The 22,489-nt window shown below is 41.7% G+C and overlaps 2 protein-coding genes across 4 annotated transcripts; one reads left to right on the top strand and one right to left on the bottom strand.

Annotated features, from left to right (window-relative positions):
* Positions 1-449: 449 nt before the first annotated feature.
* prlhr2a (prolactin releasing hormone receptor 2a) lies at positions 450-5,551 on the top strand (the record flags this gene model as incomplete). Its single annotated transcript, XM_080041198.1, has 2 exons — positions 450-901; positions 4,915-5,551. 2 exons carry the CDS (start codon positions 450-452, stop codon positions 5,549-5,551), a joined length of 1,089 nt encoding a protein of 362 aa, XP_079897324.1.
* Positions 5,552-7,633: 2,082 nt separating this feature from the next.
* rab11fip1a (RAB11 family interacting protein 1 (class I) a) lies at positions 7,634-22,441 on the bottom strand. Of its 3 annotated transcripts, none has more exons than XM_080046150.1 (6): positions 21,714-22,441; positions 14,707-15,146; positions 13,738-14,578; positions 10,392-12,110; positions 9,928-10,033; positions 7,634-9,171 (listed from the first exon to the last, which is right to left on the bottom strand). In XM_080046150.1, exons 1-6 carry the CDS (start codon positions 22,061-22,063, stop codon positions 8,971-8,973), a joined length of 3,657 nt encoding a protein of 1,218 aa, XP_079902276.1. In that variant the 5' UTR covers positions 22,064-22,441; the 3' UTR covers positions 7,634-8,970. The 3 variants fall into 3 exon arrangements, with proteins under 3 accessions (XP_079902276.1, XP_079902277.1, XP_079902278.1); XM_080046151.1 differs by having other exon boundaries at positions 10,392-12,107; XM_080046152.1 differs by lacking the exon at positions 10,392-12,110.
* Between the last annotated feature and the right edge of the window lie 48 nt (positions 22,442-22,489).

The following is a 22,489-nucleotide window of genomic DNA, read 5'->3' as shown; positions in this document are numbered from 1 at the left end:
TCAGAACCTAGATATGAATGAGCAAATATAAATCCCCTCATAAAGTCACAGATTCAGATAAATGAAAAAATATCAAATTAAATTAGATATAAAACGAAAAAATAAATAAATAATAATTATAAAGAATAAGTACAAAATTAATCAAATAGAATGGACAGTGAAAAAATAAATAAAAGGCAGGGTCAATAATTTCATGTTAGGTTTCTTTTTTGTTGGCCAACAAGGACATAAATGAGTCCGAGATGCAAACAAACTCTTTCGGTTTACCTTTGACAATATAATGTAAATCTCTTCAGCACAGGACATCTCATCAAGTCCCTTTTCCACATGTCTGATGATGGTGGTACATTTTTTCCAACATAATGCAATCGTTGTCCTTGCATGGAGAAGCCACAAAGTTGAAAGCAATCATGATTTTCGCTCCCTATACAGGTCACCAGCCTTTTGATATGGAGGGCACAGGCAGTGGCTGGGCGGCCGAGCATGTGATGCATGAGTTGAACGGGAACGACAGCGGGCAGGTGGTCTTCGAGGTGGCGCTGCAGAACGGCTCCTCCAAGCGCAGCCCTCAGTTTGTGGGTGTGGAGCTACTGCAGTCCTTCAAGCTGCTCATCATCCCCTGCTACACTCTGGTGGCTCTGGTGGGCGTCTTTGGCAACTACCTGCTCCTCTATGTCATATGCTGCACCCGCAAGATGCATAACGTCACCAACTTCTTCATCGGAAACCTGGCCTTCTCCGACATGCTGATGTGCGCTACGTGCGTCCCCTTCACGCTGGCCTACGCCTTCAACCCGCACGGATGGGTTTTTGGTGGCTTCATGTGCTACCTGGTATACCTCATCCAGCCCGTGACGGTGTACGTGTCAGTCTTCACCCTAACTGCCATCGGCGTGGACAGGTAAGTCGTGATGATGAGCCAGAGGACTGTGGACAGACTCCATAAAGAGACCTCATGGGGCTTCTGTTCTGTATAGCCTTATTTACACGCGTTCTCCATTTCATTGACATATCCCATGAGCGAAGGCAACTGTGGAAAAATTATTGTGTTGAAGAAAGCGTCACTCACGTCCCAATTGAAGAAACAACCTTTACTTAGCTTTAGGAGAAAATTATCTAGGAGGGAAACTAGCGGCATGCCTGGTGAGAGCAGTGCCAGGGTCTTGAAATTAGCTTCTTAAAGCTGCTGTCGATTTAAGGTGCCATTCCAATCCGGCTGGGTATTTCCCATCAGCCCTCCAGAAAAAGGTACTTCAGATAAGTGATTGGTTGGGACTCGATTGACCATTATCTTAGTCACCTTAGCAGTGGTAGTCTTGAACAATGATCCGATAAAAGTTATAATCATAGCTTGGAAAATCAAGCAGGTTATTTCAACAAAAACATAAGGTTATGTCCTCTTCCTGATGCAGCACACTTTAATTATTAAGGGACTACATTATGCCAAGATGAATCAGCAGTTGCCTGTCCGAAGGTTGCTGGTACATGTTTTACAGGGCAATGGTCTCAACACTGGTACAGCTGAGTAGGCATATGAGTAGCATTGTATTCTGGTGGAGTAGATGTTTCTGGGCAAGCATGAGTATAAAAATGTAATTGTAATTAGGTGGAGTAGATGGCATATTATAGTAGAGATGGGCAAAAGCCATAAGGGGTTTGCCTTCACTACTAGTATTGATGTTCCAGTCATGATGGCAGTTATTAGCATGCATCAGTGTTAAGAGTACTCCATTGGTGGCCGGCCAGGTGGACACTTGTACATGTTTTCATCATATAGGGCTGTAGCTTTTTTTCCCAGTCGGAAGCATGGAAACACATGAGGCGTCCTTACACTTAACAGCGGTGTTGGAGGTCAGCAGGACTTGGAATGGACCAGTACACCTGGTCTGGAGAGTGTTCTTTCTTCTGTAATGCTTCACGTCATAGACAAAGTCACCAGGCTGGCCTGCAATCACCTGTGAGTAAGTGCAGGTCTTGAAGGTTGACAGCCTAACATAATGCTTTGCAAAAGTCAAACCAACTTTCATCCATCAGGGCAGTATGTATGACATGAAAGTGGAAGAAGGGGAATTGCATCGGTCTGTCCATTAAACTTTTACTAGGTAACGTTCCTGTTCTTCTGTTAGCTGTGCTTCCCATAAGACAATGGGCAAAGGTTTTAGTCTATTTTTAACAACATTAACAGCCATAAGAGTGAATAAAAAATCCCTTCATTTTGCATTAAATCTTCTTGCCTATTTACGATAAAAGGGTCCTCAGTGTGGATAATTGGCTGCTTGGATTGTCTTTACAGGTTTACCTGGATTTTGTTGTTGTCATTTTACACATCTCAGACAAATGTCAGGTCCAGGAAGCGGGGGATATGGGGCAACTACTATCAGTGTATTTTTTGGCAGGAATACATGCTCTCATTTGGCAAAACTCTGTAGGCAGAGGTGAGCATGTGGTCAACTAATTTTTCACAGCAAAAACTATGTCTGATATTGATTGGACAGCCACGGGATCCCCATTAGTGAGGGTTGGAAGAAGAGATGCAGTGTTAAGGGGTGAAAACCATTAGTGAGATTGAGAGGGATAGTTAGAATAGGCTTAGAGAGGAGGATGAGCTCATAACAAGTCTGTCCTGAAAAAGAAAAATGTTGAGTTCCAGAGTGGAGGGAGAAAAGAAGAGAGAAAAGTGGGAAATACAACAGCATTAAGAGGATCACAAGGCAGGATGAACCTGGGTGAAAGGATTGGAAGAAAAAGGAGCTATTATGTCTGTGAAAAGACAACTGATTGTGGATCAAAAGAGAGGCAGAGAATAACGGCCTCTGCACACATCCTACCTCTACCGCGCGTCTACCTCGCGTCTGCGTCTGACTTTTTGTCACTGACCGTGTAATCAATCTAGAGCAGGCACACATCCAACCTCAGACGCACTGCTGATGCGCGTCGGAGGCACGTCTGCAGCGACGCTCCCCTTTACCTCAGGAGGCTCGCCTATTTTTTTCTGAGAGCCGCGCGTCTCTCTCGGGTCTCTCTGCTTTAACTGATAGAGAAATACTCTGCTGAGAGTCATATTGACTTCATACCGGCAGCTTTCGCTGTAGTTTCACCATTTCCTGGTGTGTCCCTTTCAAAATAAAACTTCCAACAAGCGAAAATGTGGCAAGAAAAAAAAAAAAGGCAATGGGGCGCACGGATTACTGTCCAGACTCAATATTAGACTCAATATAAATCATATGCATCATAAATGACACGAAATAATTTAATTTTTAATGGGAATTATCTATGAAAACTTTGTGTTGAAAGATAGGGCTTTTAGAAGCAGCGCTGCAGCAGCAGCAGCTGCTGAGACGTTCCATGTGTGTCCGAGAAAAGTCCGAGAGACGCAGCAGTAAGGTAAGGCGACGAGCTCCAGAGGTAGACGCAGGATGTGTGCAGAGGCCGTAAAACTCATAGAAGAGCCAATTTGTTCTGTCTGCAGAGAGTTAGAAAAGGGCACGTTCTCCAGACAAGGGGCCTAAGGCCCTGTTCTCACGGCAACACGAAACGGTGCAAACGCGGAAAAATTCCCGCGGTTGCACTATATCATGTACATGAAAACAGCAAACGCAGGCATGAAACCGCAAGTTTTTGAGATCACCTCCCAGAGAGGATTTTTTGGAAAACACAACGGTTTTGGTTTCTTGTCCCCTGGTAACGCTGACGCCACGGCTCCACCCTCACACATGCGCATTGCGTTTGGAGATAAATGGGCATGCGCCGTCTTTGTAGGTCCATGTGCGCCAGTTGGAAAACAACAACAACAATGGCGGATCACCGAGCTGTATTCGCTGTGCTGTTGCTGTGCTGTTGCTGGATACTGCGCCAAAAAGGACGCCAAAATGTCCACATACTTAGACTGGCACGATTGCCATGTTTGTTGTTGTTTTTCACAGAGCTGAGAAAAAGAATCGTTCTTGCGCAGGCGCGCCTTTTTATTCAATTTTTACAGCCGACACCGGATGCACCAGAAATGCTATTTACTACTACCTTGTACCGCCAACTGCTGGCCTGGCATGCTTACTACATCGATTTCGTCCCGTTTCCTCTGAAAACATGTGTACGGGTGAAGATGTCAGATAAATTGTGTCTGAACGGGGTTTAAAAAAAAAAAAAAAAAACGGGAAAACTGTCACGTTTTCACCGTGAGAACAGGGCCTAATTTAACTGTCATTACAAAAAGTACAAAAATGAGAGGTGATGTAAGATGCCAGAACTGCGTATAGTGTTTACGATCTCGGAGGACAATTTAACAGAGGGCAAGCTTGTATAATTGACAACGCTCTGCAAGGTTTTCATCTTAAGGCAATTACATGTATTCAAACCTTAGTTGCTCTGTCAAAAACTACACATAAAAGAAGAAATAACACAATGAATAATTCCACACATTAGAGGAACTCTTTGCACAAAATGTAATAACATAGACAGTGCATATTTTCCTTTAGTTTCCAGGACTTAAGTAAGCAAATGCAACCATAATAGTTGGCGTATATTCGAAGAATTTGGGCAACCTTTTTAAGCCAACATCCCTGAACTGATATACTTTGAGTCTCTCTAAATATTACAAAGTACAAAATGTTGGATAATGATTTATCAGACTACTTTCACCCAATTACCAGTGACTGAGGTTTTGTGCCAGAAGCCCAAATCCTGCTTTGTGTGTTGACCTCGGAAACAGTGACAGAGCTGAAATGGATTTGGTTTTTGTGAAGTTAAAAACATAATTTTTCTTTTGAAACTCAATGAATTGCCAACTGCTGTACTGTCATTTACCTGACTACTAGCAACAACTTTCTTGGCATATTTCTAAATTTTCCACACTAGTTTAGATTGGTAGATGTGATCTAATCTGAACTAACTGCTTACCTCTTTTCTGCTTCTTCATAGATACTACGCCACTGTGCATCCTCTGAAAAAGCGCATCTCAGTCCTGGCGTGCACCTACCTCCTATCTGGGTGCTGGCTGCTCTCCTGTGGTCTGGTGGCTCCGGCTGTGGCCCACACCTATCACGTGGAGTTTAAGAACGAGGGCTTCACCATCTGCGAGGAGTTCTGGATGGGCCAGGAGAGGGAGCGGCTGGCTTATGCGTCCAGCACCCTCTTCATCACCTACGTCCTGCCTCTGTCTGCGCTCTCTATCTCGTACCTGTGCATCTCTGTCAAACTGCGGAACTGCGTGGTGCCGGGCCACCACACCCAGAGCCAGGCCCAGGCTCAGCGTATGCGCAAACGCAAGACCTTCCGGCTGGTGAGCCTGGTGGTGGCGGCCTTTGGCGTCTGCTGGATGCCAATCAGCGTGTTCAACGTGCTGCGAGACATTGACATTGACCTGATTGATAAGCGCTACTTCCTGCTCATTCAGCTGCTCTGCCACCTGTGTGCAATGAGCTCGTCCTGCTGCAACCCTTTCCTCTACGCCTGGCTCCACGACCGCTTCCGCGCCGAGCTCCGCAAAATGTTCACATGCCGCCGTCGCATCGGCATCTCGGCCAACAACTGCGCCACAGCCAGTGTTGTTTTGTGAGATTGTGTTTAAGACCACTGGCACCTTTCACTTTTTTTCTTTGGACAGTAAATTCTTCTCATTCCTTCATTTCTGGAAACAGAACTTGATGTTGTTGTAAATATGTAATATCCCTATGTGTGTATAATGGTCCAGCTTAACTCAAGGTGGCCACACTATGTGAACCTAAATTCAGTAGATCTGTGCCAAAAAAAATTAACTCTTTGTGTACCGACATGCTCCCCCAATTTGGCAAAGCACTCCTATAGAGTTGTTGGACTTTGGGATGGTCACTTTGGGAGGAAAAAAGTCCAAAACGATGCAGCAGAATCAGAGTGTCTTATTTTTTAACCTTTCTAACCTAAACTTAAACTACCATACCCACAATTCAACAAATGACATCACTCGATGTCTATTGTAAATGATAAGATTTAACTAATTGGTTTTCATGAGGCCAGTTTATTGGAATAATTTTGTTGTATTATATGATGATAATTGGACCATGGAAAGCAATCTTGTATGCCAAATTTAAACATTGACTTAATGGACTTCAAGGGATAAGTCTAGCAAAGTTATACAGTATAAGTTAGTTATTTTCAAAAGATCTTAGTTAAATGTCTAAACTGTCGCCTGCCTGTGGCACTCGGCACCAAGCCAATTATCCCTAATGAAGGCCTAAAACATGAAAAAGGAAACAAAAAGACTAGATCACATTAGGGCACTGTGTTTTTCAGTTACTCAAACAGTTGTAAATTGTACATTCGTTGTGGAATATTTTGAAGCTGAGATTTGGAGATTGGATTTGGTTCACTAACGAGCATTTATGGCAGCAGGAAGTGTCTGTGGGACTAATTGAGAATAAGATACAGTGCCTCAGTTCATCATAATGTGGGATCATGTCATTCAGTACCGTTAGGCTCATTAATGTATTTTACGATTTTTTGGACAATAGTGGCAAAGAGAAGTAAGCTACTTGTACAGTATGTCAGGCCTTAGACACACCCACATAACTGGTTAGTGGGATCAATTCATTGTTGACAAGAAAAATATAGAATATCAACAGACTTATGGTATTCACAAATGTACTGTTTTGTATTGTTATTTCCATTTTAAAGGAGATTAGTCCCACAAACATTTTATTTTAAACATATTTATACATTTGCTAGATTCTTAAATAGAAATTTTTACAGCATGCTGTTTTGATCACAATTAAAAGGTGAAGTGAGCGATATTTTTATGTTAATATATGCGTTAAATCGCTCTTTATAGGGGGGCGCCTTTAGCTCAGTTAGTAAGGCGTCCCCCTCCCGGGCCGGGCCCAGCAGCGGACCCGGGTTCGATTCCCACCCGCGGTCGTTCTCTGCATGTCACTCCCCTCTCTGCCCCATTTCACCTCTGTCTCTCTGCACTGTCAATAAAGCATAAAAATGCCAAAAAATATCTTAAAAAAAAAAAAAAAAAAAAAAAAAAAAAAATCGCTCTTTATTCATACAGTGATCACTTATATAGTGTGCGCGTTTCATAACTCCGATCTCTCAGTCAACTGCTCTGCATGTAATTGGCAAGTGAACTTTTCTGGGATCCCAAAACTGGTTTCCAATCAGAAGAGAGAACGCTACAAACCGGCACTTCTCACTGCCGGTGCACGCTCAGAGCGTTTATGCTCGTACAATGGTGGAGCAGGTAAAAATCCTTCCCAATATCCGTTTTGATGGTTTTGAATAATGTTTTATCGCACTTACGGATCTGAGATGATGCTAGAAAACTTGCTGCTTGAAGACCGCAGTGCATTAATATGGTGACGTAGGGAAGAGGGAGGGGACTGCTAACTGCAGTCACTGACAGGAAGTTAGCTAAAAGAACCATTTCGCTCACAGCACCTTTAAAAAGGGTTTGGAAATAGACAAAGAAATTTAAAAATACTTATTTTCAAAGTTACTGTCCCTTGTCATTATAGGGCTCCCGTGTACTACACAACTTACAGTACGTTTCCATTTTTAGTAGTGACAGCCTCTTAAACATAAAATACATATGTTGAAGTTATTTATTTCAAAATGTACACACAATATTTTAAGTAACTGCAGATACAAACAAACAATCAAATAGATTTATTATTGTCTTTATTTCAAATTAAACCATATTTGCTCAGCCTCAGTTCTCGCAAAGGTTTTACACCCACTGTATTATTATTTTCATGTCAAGAAAACCCATGATACATCAGGCTGGACGTTCTTTAAGCTTGTACTCCAGAAAAAGGAGCGAGGAAGCCAACAACTGTCCATCCAGCAAATCAGAAATAGAAAGGTCAGGGAAAAAAAGTTTTGAAGGCACAGGTCTGTACAATGTAAAGATTAATAATGTTTTCATTTCTGTAAGACATAAAATAATGTTGTCATATAAAGGCATAGTTGCAGGGTTCATTCATTAGTGTAGTTCAAATACAAAGACAAGGCTGGTTGGTTACTATTGACACTAATAAGTCTACTACTGTGCCTCAAATTATTTTTTTCTGATTATCTCTTGGCTTACATTATATAAATACAACAAAAACATCACAGTGATCAAAATCTCGCAATTATTATTAGCTTGATTTTGTACTTGCATAATATTTCAGACTACAGTATGTGCACAGGCTACATTTCGTCCACATGAAAGAAATAACTGCTCTTACTACTTTGTCATAGAATCTATGTACAGATGTACAATGTAGCTGCTTGCTTTTGTTCTTTTCTCTGACAAAAATAGGCACAATATTCTTAAGGACTGGTTGACCAGCTGACATTCAACTGTGGTGAGTGAAACAGGGAATGTTATTAATCGTCTGGTTTAAATAAAAGACACATGCGAGCCAAAAGGACTGACAAAGGAAATAAAAAAATAAGACTTTGTGGTGCAGGAAAAATATGTGCACTTGTTATATAAACAATATTAATGGTTGACTCATCTTGTGAGGTCGTAGTTCATAGTTTTGACCTGCAGAAATATTACATTCTCACCTCATCAAGGAGGCACAGCAATAAGACACACACAGCCTAGTGTAAAGAGTAAAAAAAGTCAAAATAATAGTTTTAAAAACAGTTATATCGGCATTATCAGTATTTTCAATAACGCTCAACCCAGGTTTTATCAAGTATGGTATAAATCAATATGTTGAATATATTTAAAGTTTTTTAAAGCCACTTCCAGTACCTTAGTGTCAAAACAAAGACATTAATTTGCTTATATTAATATTTTTGACTTGCTTGTTATTAAGTTATCACCAAACGCCATTTCTTCAAAGACAATTTCCAACAAATCTTAAACTATTTTGACTCTTTAAAAACAGTGCATATGCTCCATGACCATCACATAGATCGAGACGCTCAGTACACAGCGACACCAGTACAGACCAAGAAAACAACAAACAAAACTAAATCTCTCTTCTTCCAGCAGCAATTACCTTACACTGGCTTGGCATTAAGAAACTGCAGGATAGCGGGCTTCTCATCTATGACGCGGACCAGCAGGTTGTCTATGTACTCTTCCAGCTCGACGATCTTGCTGTCCTTCCTTGAAAGATCGGCCTGCTGCTTCACCACAAGTGTGATCAACTCTTCCTGTGTCAGCTGAGTGTAGGGTCCACTTCCCATCGGGTCTGCCACCTGAGAAGAGTGACAAGAAGGGAATGAATGATATGCATTTTAATCTAAACATATTGATTGATTTTAATACAAACATGGTGAACTGTTAAGGATGCTCTACTCCTCCATTTGTTAGTTAGATTTCAATATTAAAACATATTTGACAATTTGTCAAAACAAATTCTCCAAAAGTTACCCTGGTTCACTTAGTTAAATCCAAAGATTCCACCCACATCGTGTGGCCTTGCTCAGCAGATTAAGCTTTGCTTGGTTTTTGAAAGCTCAGCACAACACAATCTGCTTAGTCGTTAAACTGCACCTTTTGAAAAGAATGTGATTGAAAAGACTCCTTTTTCCATGTTTTAAAGGTCACATATTATGCTCATTTTCAGGATCAAAATTGTAATTTGGGTTTCTACAAGAAACCCAAATTGGTGGTGTAGTGTCCAATTTTTTTTTTAGATTTCTCACAGTGCTATTGCTAGAGCGCCTCTTCTCAGCCTTTGTCTGAAACACTCGGTTTTAGAGCCTCACTCTTCAAGCCCTGCCTTCCAAAATGCAGAGTCTGCTCTGATTGGCCCTGGATCTAACTGCAGGTTTAAATCTCACTGCCAGTTAGATTCAGGGATATCTGCAGGTGTGATTATCAAAGGTAGAGGCAGTGCTAAATTAAGTTGTTAATGTAGGGGCGTGGCATCCCATAATCCCTCCTGCAGGAAAATACATAGTACTTGCTGTTTTTGTTCCAGTATGTCTTTTATATCAATATGTCAATACCTGAATCCTTCCTGGTGTGCTGTCACGGCCCTTTATATCTTTCACACCAGGGGTGCCGTTTGGTTGCTGGCTCTCAGCTGTGCTCATGGGCTTCACAGGATGAGGCCTGTAAAAGAAATTGAACACATTATTATAAAGCCCTAAAGGAAGATCACTTCTAGTAAGCCCATCAATATACACAAAAACATCACAAAGAAACATACAGGAAAAAGATTAAACAGTTTAATCTTGTGTATTGCAAATTTTCCAATTCATTTTACTGTGATCCAAGTGCAATATTCAGAATTAAACTCAAAAGGAGGGAAGTCGCCAAGAAATCACAAGCTTTAAAAATGGCCTTACGCGAGTGAAATACCAACACCGTATCTGCCTCCACATACAACAGCAGCAGGCAGAAGCCAGATGCAAAGTCTAAGTAAACCATCCACCATTGCATACTTTGTAAGTAGCCTGTTCAAGCTCACCTGCGTGCGGATAAAGCTAGCCCATTTCCATTGCTATTCTGAGCACTGACAGGCTGAACATCAGTGGGTGAGACCCATGCTCTCAAAGGTGTCTTTACTCCTGCCTGAGATGCTGGTTCCTCCATAACTACATGCAGAGGCTCTGAGGGGGACGAGGCAGAGCTTACAGTAAAAGGGTCCGCTCCGAACTGATCCTCCCCTCTGTATAATTTGCTTGGTATTTTCACATCAGCTTGAGTCTGAGCAGAGAGGCCTTGATTAGCTAGGTTAGAGGACGTGGTCGTTTCTTCTCGGTATGCCGGTTCCTGTCGCGACTTGGAAGTTTTATTATCTGAGCGAGTTGCGGACGGAAGAGCCGGCTTTTGTCTTTGGGAATTCTTCCTTTGGAAAGTGGGACTGACTGGCACTGAAACTTCATCTTTTCCCCTGTATTCACTGGGTCTGCTAGAATCGCTGCTATCGAAATTAGCAAATGGATCCGTTAGTTTTTCTTGAGTGAAAATTTGGTCGAGATCATTTGCCGTCATCCCCACATCTTCAAGTTTCTGCTCTATTGGTACGCGGCCAGTGAAAAGGTTGTCTGCTTCTGGGTTTTGCTTCGGCTGGGCCCATGGGTCTTTGGAGAGGAGCTCTGTACTGGGGAACGGGTCAAGCTCTGCTAAGTTCTCCTTCGGCTGTGTGGCTTTTTGGTCCACGCTTCTCATACTTGAAATAGATAATGTTTGGATGTTACCACCACTCATATTTTTGTCTGACAGTACTGGTGTCTCTTCTTGGCGCTCTGGCTCTTTGTCACTAACCCTCTGTCTGGGTTTGGCAGTGGGGGCCTCTTTGTTCACAGCAACTTGCGCTCTCCTGTGATCATCTGGCAGTGTTGTATCCCAGTCCATTTGACTAGTTGGTCTTGATGCAGGTGTTGGAGGCAACACCTTTTTTGCTCCATCCCTGGTCACTGAGAGACTGTCACCGTTCACAGGTCCTGGGACTGCTGACGGACTAGACCTTGTGCGCGACTGGTGGGCAATGTTCTGGCTCTGTCTCTGACTGGAATCTGCTACTGATCGAGAGTGTTTAGGGGGAGCTGGGGCCGCTACTTTCTTTGATGACGCTGCTTTGGTCTCCTGAGGATGTGCTTGATAATGCACGTTTGGACTCTCCCGTTGGGGTGAAGACATGGCGATGGGTTCATTATCCTCAGGGCCGTCGACGCTCATCTCTGGACCCAGAAATTCCGGTGGGTGATCCCTTTGCCTCTGATGGACCTCGGCGATGAGGTGGTCCCATCGCGTGTGCCCTTTCACTCCGTGTCTCTTTTGTGGAAAAAGGGTTTCATAATCGGGAAGTGGTATGGAAATGTTTTTGCTTTGCTGTGATGCATCTGCCTCTTCATACGCAGGGTTTCTGATCTCTCTCACAGGAACAGGATTTCTCCCGTTTTGGGAACCATGTACTTGTTGCGAGGGTGGGAGGGGGGCTCTTTTCTTCTTCTCCGCCATGGTGGGTGAAGATCCTCCGACGGACAAGTTCTCTGTGCTTCCACGAGGGGAAACAGACGGGCTTGTGTTGGGTGAAGTCGAGGATGAGTGGAGGTTGGAGAGAGTATCGGGGGACTCAGATGGGACAATAGACAGGGTGGGCTCAGACGTGGCTGGGGAAAGACTTAGCAGACTGGGGGTGTGGCAGTCAGCAGGTTCAGATTCCGGAATTTGAGGCAATCTGCTAAAGAGTGAAAACAAAGGTCCGCACGTCACTTTCCCTGCAGTATTTTCCACCAATGTACATCCCGTCACCAAATTAGCTAGCACGTCACATGTCAACCAAAACAAATCTACAACCCAACAAAATGTAACCCTCAGACAGTTCGATATTAACTTAACACAATTAAAGGAATAGTTCAAAATGTTTCGCTTTTTGTCTCACTCTTCGGCTCTAAAAAAAAGTTGACAGAAACCATTCCTGTAACTGTGTGTGCATTTTTTATTTATAAATGGGCAAAGGTTGCTAATCAAGGTTAGCTTAGCTCAAACACTGGTAGTCAAGGGGAGCAGGTCAATAGATAAACTTTACACCAACACTAATTGCTCCTGTGTGCTTGTTGGGCAACATAAAGTGGTAAATAAACAAGTACCAACAAGCACAGAGGAGCATTTAGTGATGTTGGAAAGTGTATCTTTTGACCTGCCCCCCTTGACTTCCAGTGTTTGAGATAAGCTAACCTGGTTGAGCCATCATGGCCCATGTTTAAATCACAAATGCATGCACAGTTACAGGAACGGTTCCTGTCACATTTTCTTCAGCCGGAGAGTGAGGCAAAACATTTTTTTAAATAAAATAAATTGAACTATTCCTTTGACAACTTTTCCAAATCTGCACTACAATAGGCAGCCATGAAAACCATTTGTTCATTTAATGGTCAAATTTCATTGGCCAACCTACATACACTGAACTTCCACTATGTCTATTGCCTCGCTGTTACTGTTTCTATTTTTAGCTGTGACTTTCTGACATTGAGACATTTTGACTGTCAAAAACCAAAATACTACAATTTCACATTATGGTTTGAAGAATATCCCACTATAATACATATTCCAACATGGCACCAGAGAGTAAAAAAGTTTCACAACTAAAAAAATACAAAACAACAATTAATGCCTACGCTACTTTCTGCCATCTAGCAAACATTCTCTCAAAACAAGTTCAACTTAAACATCAATGACAATTGCAAACAAAAGCGCCTTACCATTATGTTTCAATTAAAAAAAGATTCCAGTCCAAACACAATTTTTTTTAAAAACAGCCTAAAAACTAAACTGAATTCGCCTCTAACTTCCACAAAGATAGTAACACTGAGGCTCAGTCACTCCTTATGAGCTTTTCTCACAATTTTCTGACAATAACCACACCCACATTCTCATCTGTGGCGAGAGCAAACTGGTCAAACAGGCCTAACGACCGTCAACATGAGCAGAGACAGGAGGGGAAGTTTTGATGTTCCCAAGTTTCAGTGTTGACAGACAAGGTGTATGACGGGGTTTTTATTTGTCTTCAAAAACAATTCTAAGTGATACATGACTGACTTGTACATGGACAACGAGGAAGAGGAAAAAAAGCATTGCTTTGTGATTGTTGTTAGAGTGTTTGTTTTGCTTATTCAAATGCAGACAGTGTGTGCGGTTTTCACTTTAAGGCAGAATTAAAATTTCAGTCAAGCAAGTCTGAGAACAGTGTGGGTGCAAGAGAACAATATAACCCCGTGCAACATAACAATAACATAACAGTGAAATCATTTCATAACAGTAGTGCTGCTGAGTAACGTGTTGAGAGTGCAAATGAGTGGGAGACCTACCTGGGTTTGACTGCAGACACTTTGGCAGTGCGGTTGAGGAAGAGCAAGGCAGAGGAGTTTTGTTGGTTTTGGCTCACTTCATTACTGCCCACAGGAAGCTCTGAGCTGAGGGGACTGGTGAACGGGTTGCTGGATCGGTGGGAGATGGGATCAGGATCTCTTGATTCACTTCGAGGGGCTGGCACGGGTAGCTCCTCTTTAGTATGTGGCTGTACCTCCTCCTTCTTTTCCTCCTTCTTTTTGATCATTCCAAACAGGGACGTCAACCTGTCGCTCATGGAGGCCTCTTCCTGTCGTTTCTTCTCCTCGGCCTGTCGACGCTCCTCCTCCAGCCTGTGGTTCTCCGCTGCTTCCAGGTTCCTGCGTTCCTCCTCTTCCTTTCTGCTCTCCGCTTCCTCTTCCCTCTGTCTCTTCCTCCTTGTTTCCTCCTCGAGCAGCCGTCTCTTCCTCTCCTCTTCCTCTCTGTAACTTCTCTCCTCTTCCTCCTGCAGCCTCTTGGCCTCTGCTAGGCGCCTGTCCTCAGCCTGTCTTCTCTCCTTGTCCTCTTGATGGCGCCGTTGCTCCAGCGTTGCCTCATTTGCATCCTCTATCTGTATGGAGGGGAGAGGTATATCAAAGGCTTGCTTGCGAATGTCCTCCAAAGATCCTGAGCTGTTTAGACTGAGAGTAGATCCACTCTTTGGTTCTGTCTCCTCCGTGTACACATGCTTGCCATTGACGCACGTGCTGTTCGCGTCGCTGTTGCTTTGCTTGTGACCAAATAGGGAGAAAGGACCCTGGGATAACTTGCTGTCAGAGCTCCCACTTCGCTTGTGTCCCAGGAATTTGAATTTCTTTTTCACTGCAGGAGGAGAGACAGGAAAACATGATGTCATTGTGGAAATGCAAAACACCATTACCCAACATGCACTGTTCAGCAGAAGAGAGTCAACATAGAGAGCACACAGAGTATTGGAAAGATTGAGTTACCTTCAGGGGAGTCTATATTGAGGCCAGAAGAGCGGCTGCTACTGAGAGATGAGTTCTTCTCGGGAAGAGTCCCCAGTGTGGACATGGACTGTGAGATGTTACGCTGCAAGTTGGATTTTGGAGCAAAGAGCGTTTTGAGCTTTGATTTCTTTTTCTTTTCTCCTGGAACCTGATTGAGTGACTGTGCATCAGGCTCTCCCTCGCTGTCCGTGAGTCCGTGGCTGACAGAGGGAACAATGGCTGAGGCAGAGTCAGAGAAGCTGTCCTTTTTCTTCCCACGGACTTTGTCCTTCAGCTTGGAGATGCGGGAGCGCGGTTTGTCCTCCATGGAGAGGTCAAACATGCTGGCTGACATGTTGTTTCTCATGAATACGATATCCAGCAGCACCTCCCCTCGCACCTTGTCCTCTTTCTTAGACTTGTCCACCAGCTTGAACCAACTGCACACAACAGAAAAAATAAACAGATGTTTAAAATTGAATGTTTGCAAGATCTTAAGAATTTACAGAGAATACATGATAAGCTTAAATATCACTACATTTGAATATACTGTTCATTAATTGAACAGTTCTGATTGTTTAATTAATTGAAAATAATAAATTCATACATTTTCTGATTGGTCCTCTTTTCAGAATACATTGACCTTTGGCTTTTCCTCACTGTAATTTAAACATTTGTGGAACATCATTCATCTAATTATCGGTTGGACAGCGCAATTCTAAAACAACACTGTAGACTTTGGGAATTTGATATGAGCCCTTTTCACAATTGTCTGATATGTAAAACTAAACAATGTATCAATAAATGAAAAAAAAAAAGATTGTCAGATAAATTAACAAAAATAATCATTTATGGCAGCCAAACACTGCAATTGTTAGTCATGGTCATGGTTAGTCACGCTCTACCCACTGCGCCACAAGCGCCCCCTCCATGAGGAATTCTGAGTAACAACAACACTGTGGGCGTATCTACATGAGGTTAGCCTTTGCTGATCATCATTGATTGTATACCATGTGCTGTACATCCAGTTTTTTTTTAAAACGCTGCCATACTGAGAAATACTGAGAGAGTTTTGCAGGCTTAATCAACTTTGTGTCAACTTTTTGGCGGTGGCTTGAATTTAACGGACATTCATTCATATAAAAAGTTACACACTATAGCTTTAATATTGCGCTGTAAAAATGTAACAGGGACCAGGCACACTTAAGGTGGGGGGTTAAATTAGTTTAGATGGCAGTTGAATAAAAAGCAAAACCAAACATACACTATAAATAAATGTCCTGTTTACCCCCCCTGGTTCCTAATAGCTCCAATTAAATGCTTGACATATGTTGGCGATAGTGTGCTGCTGTGTCTTATTAGACCAGAGACTGATAAGTGTCATTAACTGGCATACAGCTTGTTCCAGTTCCTGCTGAGGGCACTATGCCAAACACAGATAAGCCTGACAATCACAGCTTTGTTCAGGCTCCCCCCTCACGTCCTCTCTGTTGTACAGGTCATTATCAACACTTATTGTATGCAAGGGAAAGGTAGGAGTGTTCTGGAGAGCCTTTTCTAAAACCATGCCAAAACAAGCAATAAAAGCCTCTAATGGTTGCAGATGATTTCTGCTTGTATTATTAAAGCCCGGCTATTTTTAGATGTTCTACAACTGTGGCAGGAGTGCCCATAATTTTTTTTCTTTACCCTTTTGAAGTCTTTCATTCCACAGCTTAGCCCCCCAACTGCTTCACTCACTGGTTGTTGGTGTTTTTTTGTTTATTTTGACACAAATTTCTCCACACCGTGTCTAGTTTCTTGACACTGTTCAGATAGTTCTCTTTCCCGACACACAGCTCAGCGCAACATTAATCTCAGGGCCACATTGCAACAATGCAACCAACCATCACTTCAGACACACCTCATTAACTCTTGTACAAGAACACCGTTTGCCAACAGTAATACTTTGTTACAAACGACACAATGACGTTAACATCAGGCAGCATCACATTATGTAACACTATTATCTTTTATTCATTTAATTTGGACAAAGACTCAATTATTGGATTGTGCTACTCTACAGTAAATGTCAGAGATGACATAAATTTTGCACAATGCACTAAATGAAACTAAAGTAAATCCAGCAATGCAACGCAGAATTATAAATATTCACTACTTTACATACTTTTATTAGATGGCTACAGATATGAAAACAACAATGATGGTCAATCCTGCCTTCGGCCACAAGTCCTCTTCCACCAAACCTTATGTCCTCTCATGCACTATACCTAGAGGAGAATCTCTTCATATGACTGAACCATCCCTGGAAATCTACTGCAGATATGTCCAGATATTAGGGCTGGGCGATTTGACTTCATAGGCCTATTTTACCTCGATTACATTTAAGGACAATTATTTTGTTTTTTTGCCCTTATAGTTCCCTGACAAGGTTTGTACAGTAACTAAATATGCTTTTAATGCTGGTATATTTTTATCAAATATATGTTATATAATTTTTTTTATCAATAAATCACTACTAATTAAGAGTTAAACAAGAGGGACTTAGACTGGGCCCAAATCAAAATAATCAACATGTGCAAGTTTAAGTCTATTAGAGGGTTTGAATTTCGATTTCAATTAATTTTCGATTAATTGCCCAGCCCTACCAGATTTCCGGCATTCCTTGGATGCACATTGAAGGCATCTGATCATGTGGTCAGAAACTTTCATGTTCTCCATGAAAAAATTATTTCCTCTGGGGCTGAGGGATGGAGAGAAAGGTCGAAAGAAAAGTGACACCATCCTGGGATTTGCTGTAAACCACTCGGTGACTGGAAGGGAATGGTGAAACACCATATCGTCCCATACAAATACAGGATTAAGCCTGACTTACCCCTTTAACTCATCTGGCATAAGTCTTTCTCAGACTTTTTCAAAGATTATACATAATGTTTCCTTAGATGTAGTTTAAGCAGAACGTCAGAAATTGCAGCCTAATTTGCAGTAAGTTGTGTTTAGTTTAACAGTGTCAACATCAATTCAGCAAAATGGAATGCAACACAGATTTGGTGGGAGGTGAGTTTGAGAGAGTCATTCACAGTTCAGTAAACTTTGACCTCTGTTTTTTTTGTAAAGTGAAATCAATATTGAGAAATTACCAACTATAAACAACTGTAATGTAGGTTTCTGTGTAACTTCCTCTTACGTCATATTCTACAGAATATAATGTTGGCCCTATTGAAGGTGGAGTCAGTGTTTCTGGAGAACACTTGTTGTCAAAACCCCTTTTTGTCGAATTCCGTGAATATATTCTCACGATCCACCATGGTTTGTCATTAACCAGACAGTTCATATGGAGTTGAATGCTAATGCAGCATTCATTTTGCTGTCATGTACTGTAGTAGCAGACATGCAGACAGGCTCTTCGGAGGATAACAGTCAGGAAACAAGCATGGGAGTGAACCAACATTCCTCAAACACTCTGACACCAACATGAAGAGGAGGTGCTGCACAGTTCACAGTGTAATGAAGGTTAAACTGGGCCTAATTCAAACATTCCTCATCTCCCACCCTAAACCCAGCATGCCAAGTCAAACAATCGCTAACCAAGTAGTCCAACCACAAGGATGAACAGATTTTACTTTCTCCAGCCAATCCGACTGCTGTGTTCTTGTCTTGCAACCTAAACTGACTGTATGCATTATTATAGTTATTAATAGACAAACTGGGTGTACAAACATGTTCTATCCTGTTTGCATAGAAATATAAAGCCAAGCCCAATGCACGCCATCACCACCGGTCTTGCTTGACAGGTTCCCTCAGTTAACTGTCAAGGTAATGCTCTTGTCTCATGTCTAATGATTAACAGTGGAGTCTGTATTTATCCTTTGAATGTACACCCGAATGCAAAAAATTAGTCTCAATAATACTCTGAAATATAGACACATGGATACCACACACTGGTGTAAATTGCATTTTAAATGGGTTATTGTGATTCTGTCGTGTGGTGAAAAAAAAAATGTGTTAGCATGGGAGATCTTTTTAGTTCCTCTTCTCTCTGTTTACAAAATAAATATTGTTCCTCACTGAACAAATGAACCCGACTCTGGAGAACCGGCTGTGCAACAACTAGAAGCATATTGTAACTCAATATCCAGACCTGAAATCACGTGTGACTGAACTGGATAGCTTCGGGTTTCGGATCATGTGTTGGACAAAACAAGTGATTTGATGATGTCATTTTGGGGTTAAGAAAAATGTGACTGAAGTGTGTTCATTTTTGCACAACTTTATAGCCCAACTAAATAGTTGAGTAGAAAATAAGGAACTAGCCAGTAGATTGATCAGTAGTAATGCCATAAAATAATCCCTTACTGATAACACTCTATCAGAAACAAGATATTTGTATGCACTATATACAACATATCGTCTTATCAACTGGTATTGCTAACCCGAGGTGGTTGAAAAAGGCGAACGTTCATTAGGGGCTTTCTTGCATTTCCCACTTGTGCTACTGGAACACAGTCAACTCAGATGTGACGTCACTCCCAGGTCCGACCTCTGACTTCCGATGCCAATGGAACACAGCATAATGCTTCAATTTAAATAGTAACCTTGATTCATTTAGAAAACGACAACCAAACTCATTCCATGGCGCACTAACTATTGTATTCAAGCCTTTCTTTTCATCAGAATAACAAAGTATTCAATGTCACACCCTTTATCAGCAGCACCGCGGGCAGGCAGGATAGTAATCTAACACCATGGGCTTCAAGGCGAGGAGCGCAGCAACAGCCAATATCCCGACTGCATATCGAGTGCAAAAGGAGATGGAGGGAGGAAGCCAAGCAAAGCCAAGAGAGTGAAGGTGCAATGTATGAACTTTGCCAGGAAAGTGTACAAATGTACTAAGCAAACATGAGATAACGTTTAAGATATGACTGTACAACAATCAGGCTGGTGAGGTCATACTGTACAACACTGCCCTTGGTTACATGGATAAAAATGAGAATTCAAAACCAACACACCACCCAATCTTTAAGGTTGTTTCAAAATGAAAGGCCACCTTTGGAAAGTTTAAGCAGCATTTAGTAATTCATTAGAAAGTATATGATAAACCATCTTCATTGTTAAAATGCCTTTTACATAAGGGAGTGAACATCCCAATACAACACTAACGCAATGTTTCATTTTTATTTCCCAGGTTACACCCCTGCCACGTCAAACCACGAATGTTGTCCTGACTCATGTCATGTAACATAACTGGGTGTGAGCGTATTGTGTGCTAGTAAATAGACCTAAACAATGAGCGGGATTAACAACAGCAATTTTAAGAAAAAGAATTTCAGTTAAGCCTTTATCACAACGGTGGCAGCGACCGAGTTGGCTTCACACCAATCTATTAAATAAAAGTTGTCAGTCAAATGTTAGGGTTGGTCCAGCGGAGAGGGAGAAAACAGAGGGAGCTACTGAGATTAGAATTATCTTGGTCTGTTTTCCGTTCACCATCTCCTCCATAGTTTGTTTTTCCTCTCAGACACTGATAGGAGGAGGGAGGGGAGAGTGTTTTCATTACAAAGTTAACTAATAGCATTGTTTTTCCCATTTAATTACACCTGTATTTGAAGTATACAAGGTGTAATTAAACCAATCCATTGTGTATTTGTGTTTGTCTATGAAAATAGACTTGTCCTTGAAACTCACGATTAGCTAATTTAATTTAGAGTAAGGATCGATATTGAACTGTATCACCTGTGCAAATAATGGAATGCTCTTCAATATTTGTTTTAATCAGAGATGATGTCTTAATACTTATATCTGAAGGAATTTTAAAAAGGAGCTGAGATGTTCCAAAATACCAAATCACCATTTGATATAATACATTAAAAATCATGCAGGTGGTGTTCCTAATAGGAAGCAACAACCGCTTTGTATAATGCTTTTTTTTTTAAATGAAAGGACAAGCAAGAACAAAAGTTATTAGTGATTTGAAAAAAAAAAACATTCATGTGGACTAAGTTTTCAGAGAGATTAATCTTGAAGTATTAAAGTTCATGGCTCCAAAGGATTGGGACATTCCGACATTTTTATTTCACAATAACACTAGGGTAAATTCAGCAGGAATTGTTTTTAGGGGTCCTGCTCCTTTAAAGTTTGCTTAGCATGAATTGCTATGGTCAAATGAGTTTTGACAGTTTAGGCACAATATCAGCTTTGGCATTAATGATTCAGGAGATAAAACCTCAAACTCATTATGAATAAAGGGCTGCAACTAACGATTATTTTGATAATCGATTAATCTGTCGATTATTTTATCGATTATTAATCGATTAGTGTTTTGGTCCGTAAAATGTCAGAAAATGGTGAAAAATGTTGATACATTTTCCAAAGCCCATGTTGACGTCCTCAAATGTATTGTTATGTCCAAATCACACAGATATTTCAGTTTACTGTGATAATAGGATTAAAGAAACCAGAAAATATTCACATTTGAGAAGCTGAAATCAGAGAATTTGGAAATGTTTTATTAAATTACTCAAAACGATTAATCGATTATCAAAATAGTTGTCGATTATTTTAATAATCGATTCGTCGATTAATCGTTGCAGCTCTAGAATAAAACTCAGGCATTTGATGTGGGGTGGACCAGCCTAATGTTTGATAATGTTTATTGTGTTTACCCACTTAGTTATTTGCAAATTGCAATTTAACCACGCTTTTAAGTTGACTAAAGTTGTTAAGATGTGGCTAAAATGTCACCCATTATGATGTATGAGACCTGTGGTGTCAGTTGGACTGACGGTGAATTGACTATTGTCATGCTGAAAAAGTTTGCAGACTTTTGCCAGGGGGAATGATGCACTGGGCTACTACAATAAAACTAAATTATGAAAAAAATAGGCTATGGTAGGCCTAAATAACACATGATAGACCTATTAAAGAAATAAATAATTCTCAGCTTTCTCAGCCTATGTGTTCAGAGAGAGTTGAAAACACTTCAGGCCCACAAGGCAGGGGTCACTTACTCTGTCTTTTTGCGAGTGTTGTGGTCATGAAGATCCAGTAGGTTGACCACAGCTTGACCCAAGAACTTGTCGAGCCCCACCTGAGCGCGGTGCATTACTATGATGTACAGTGTGCAGCGCTCAGCGTTGCCCGGGTGGAAGAGAGGCAGCTCGAACGAAGCCTCTTCTTTCCACACCGGAGCGACACACTTCTCAGCCACAGTGGTAGAAAACTTGTCTTTGGCCAACTGGATGATGGCGTAGGCATCGTTGGTGCCATTCTTGCCCTTGACACGCAGACTCCGAGCCTGATGCACCGTTACCTGGACACTCGTAGGGAACCACGTCTGGCTCTGGTCAGCCAGAGACATAGCGGAAGTCCGTCAAGCTTGACCAAACTGACAAATAAACTTACTACGCGAAACTGTCTTAACCCTTTTCTGAATTTCTTTCTTCCCTTTGTTTACCCACAGCGTCCTCGGTGGCTGGTGCAAGGCTTGTTAGCTTGTCTTCATATCAGTTCAGGAAGCTCAGTTTCTATGTCGCACTCACAACACTCCTCCCTCCTCTTCGTAACCCAAGCCTTCAGTATCAAACTAGTTCAGTTAACACTCGGTTAACCAACTTAAGGCAAGTAGCCTACTAGCCTGTGTACCCAACCGGGACATCACTGCGGGACGATCCTTGAAGAGCAGTTCATTATAACAGTCAGCTGGCTTTACCTCGTGGACCTATTCTAAGAGCTTTACCTCCGTTGGTCCTGGCCTTTAAGTAAAACAATTCACTTCCCCGATATG

Source organism: Ammodytes marinus (assembly GCF_949987685.1).
Source record: "Ammodytes marinus genome assembly, chromosome: 2".
Lineage (NCBI taxonomy): Eukaryota > Metazoa > Chordata > Actinopteri > Uranoscopiformes > Ammodytidae > Ammodytes > Ammodytes marinus.
This window is presented reverse-complemented; position numbering and strand designations above follow the sequence as displayed.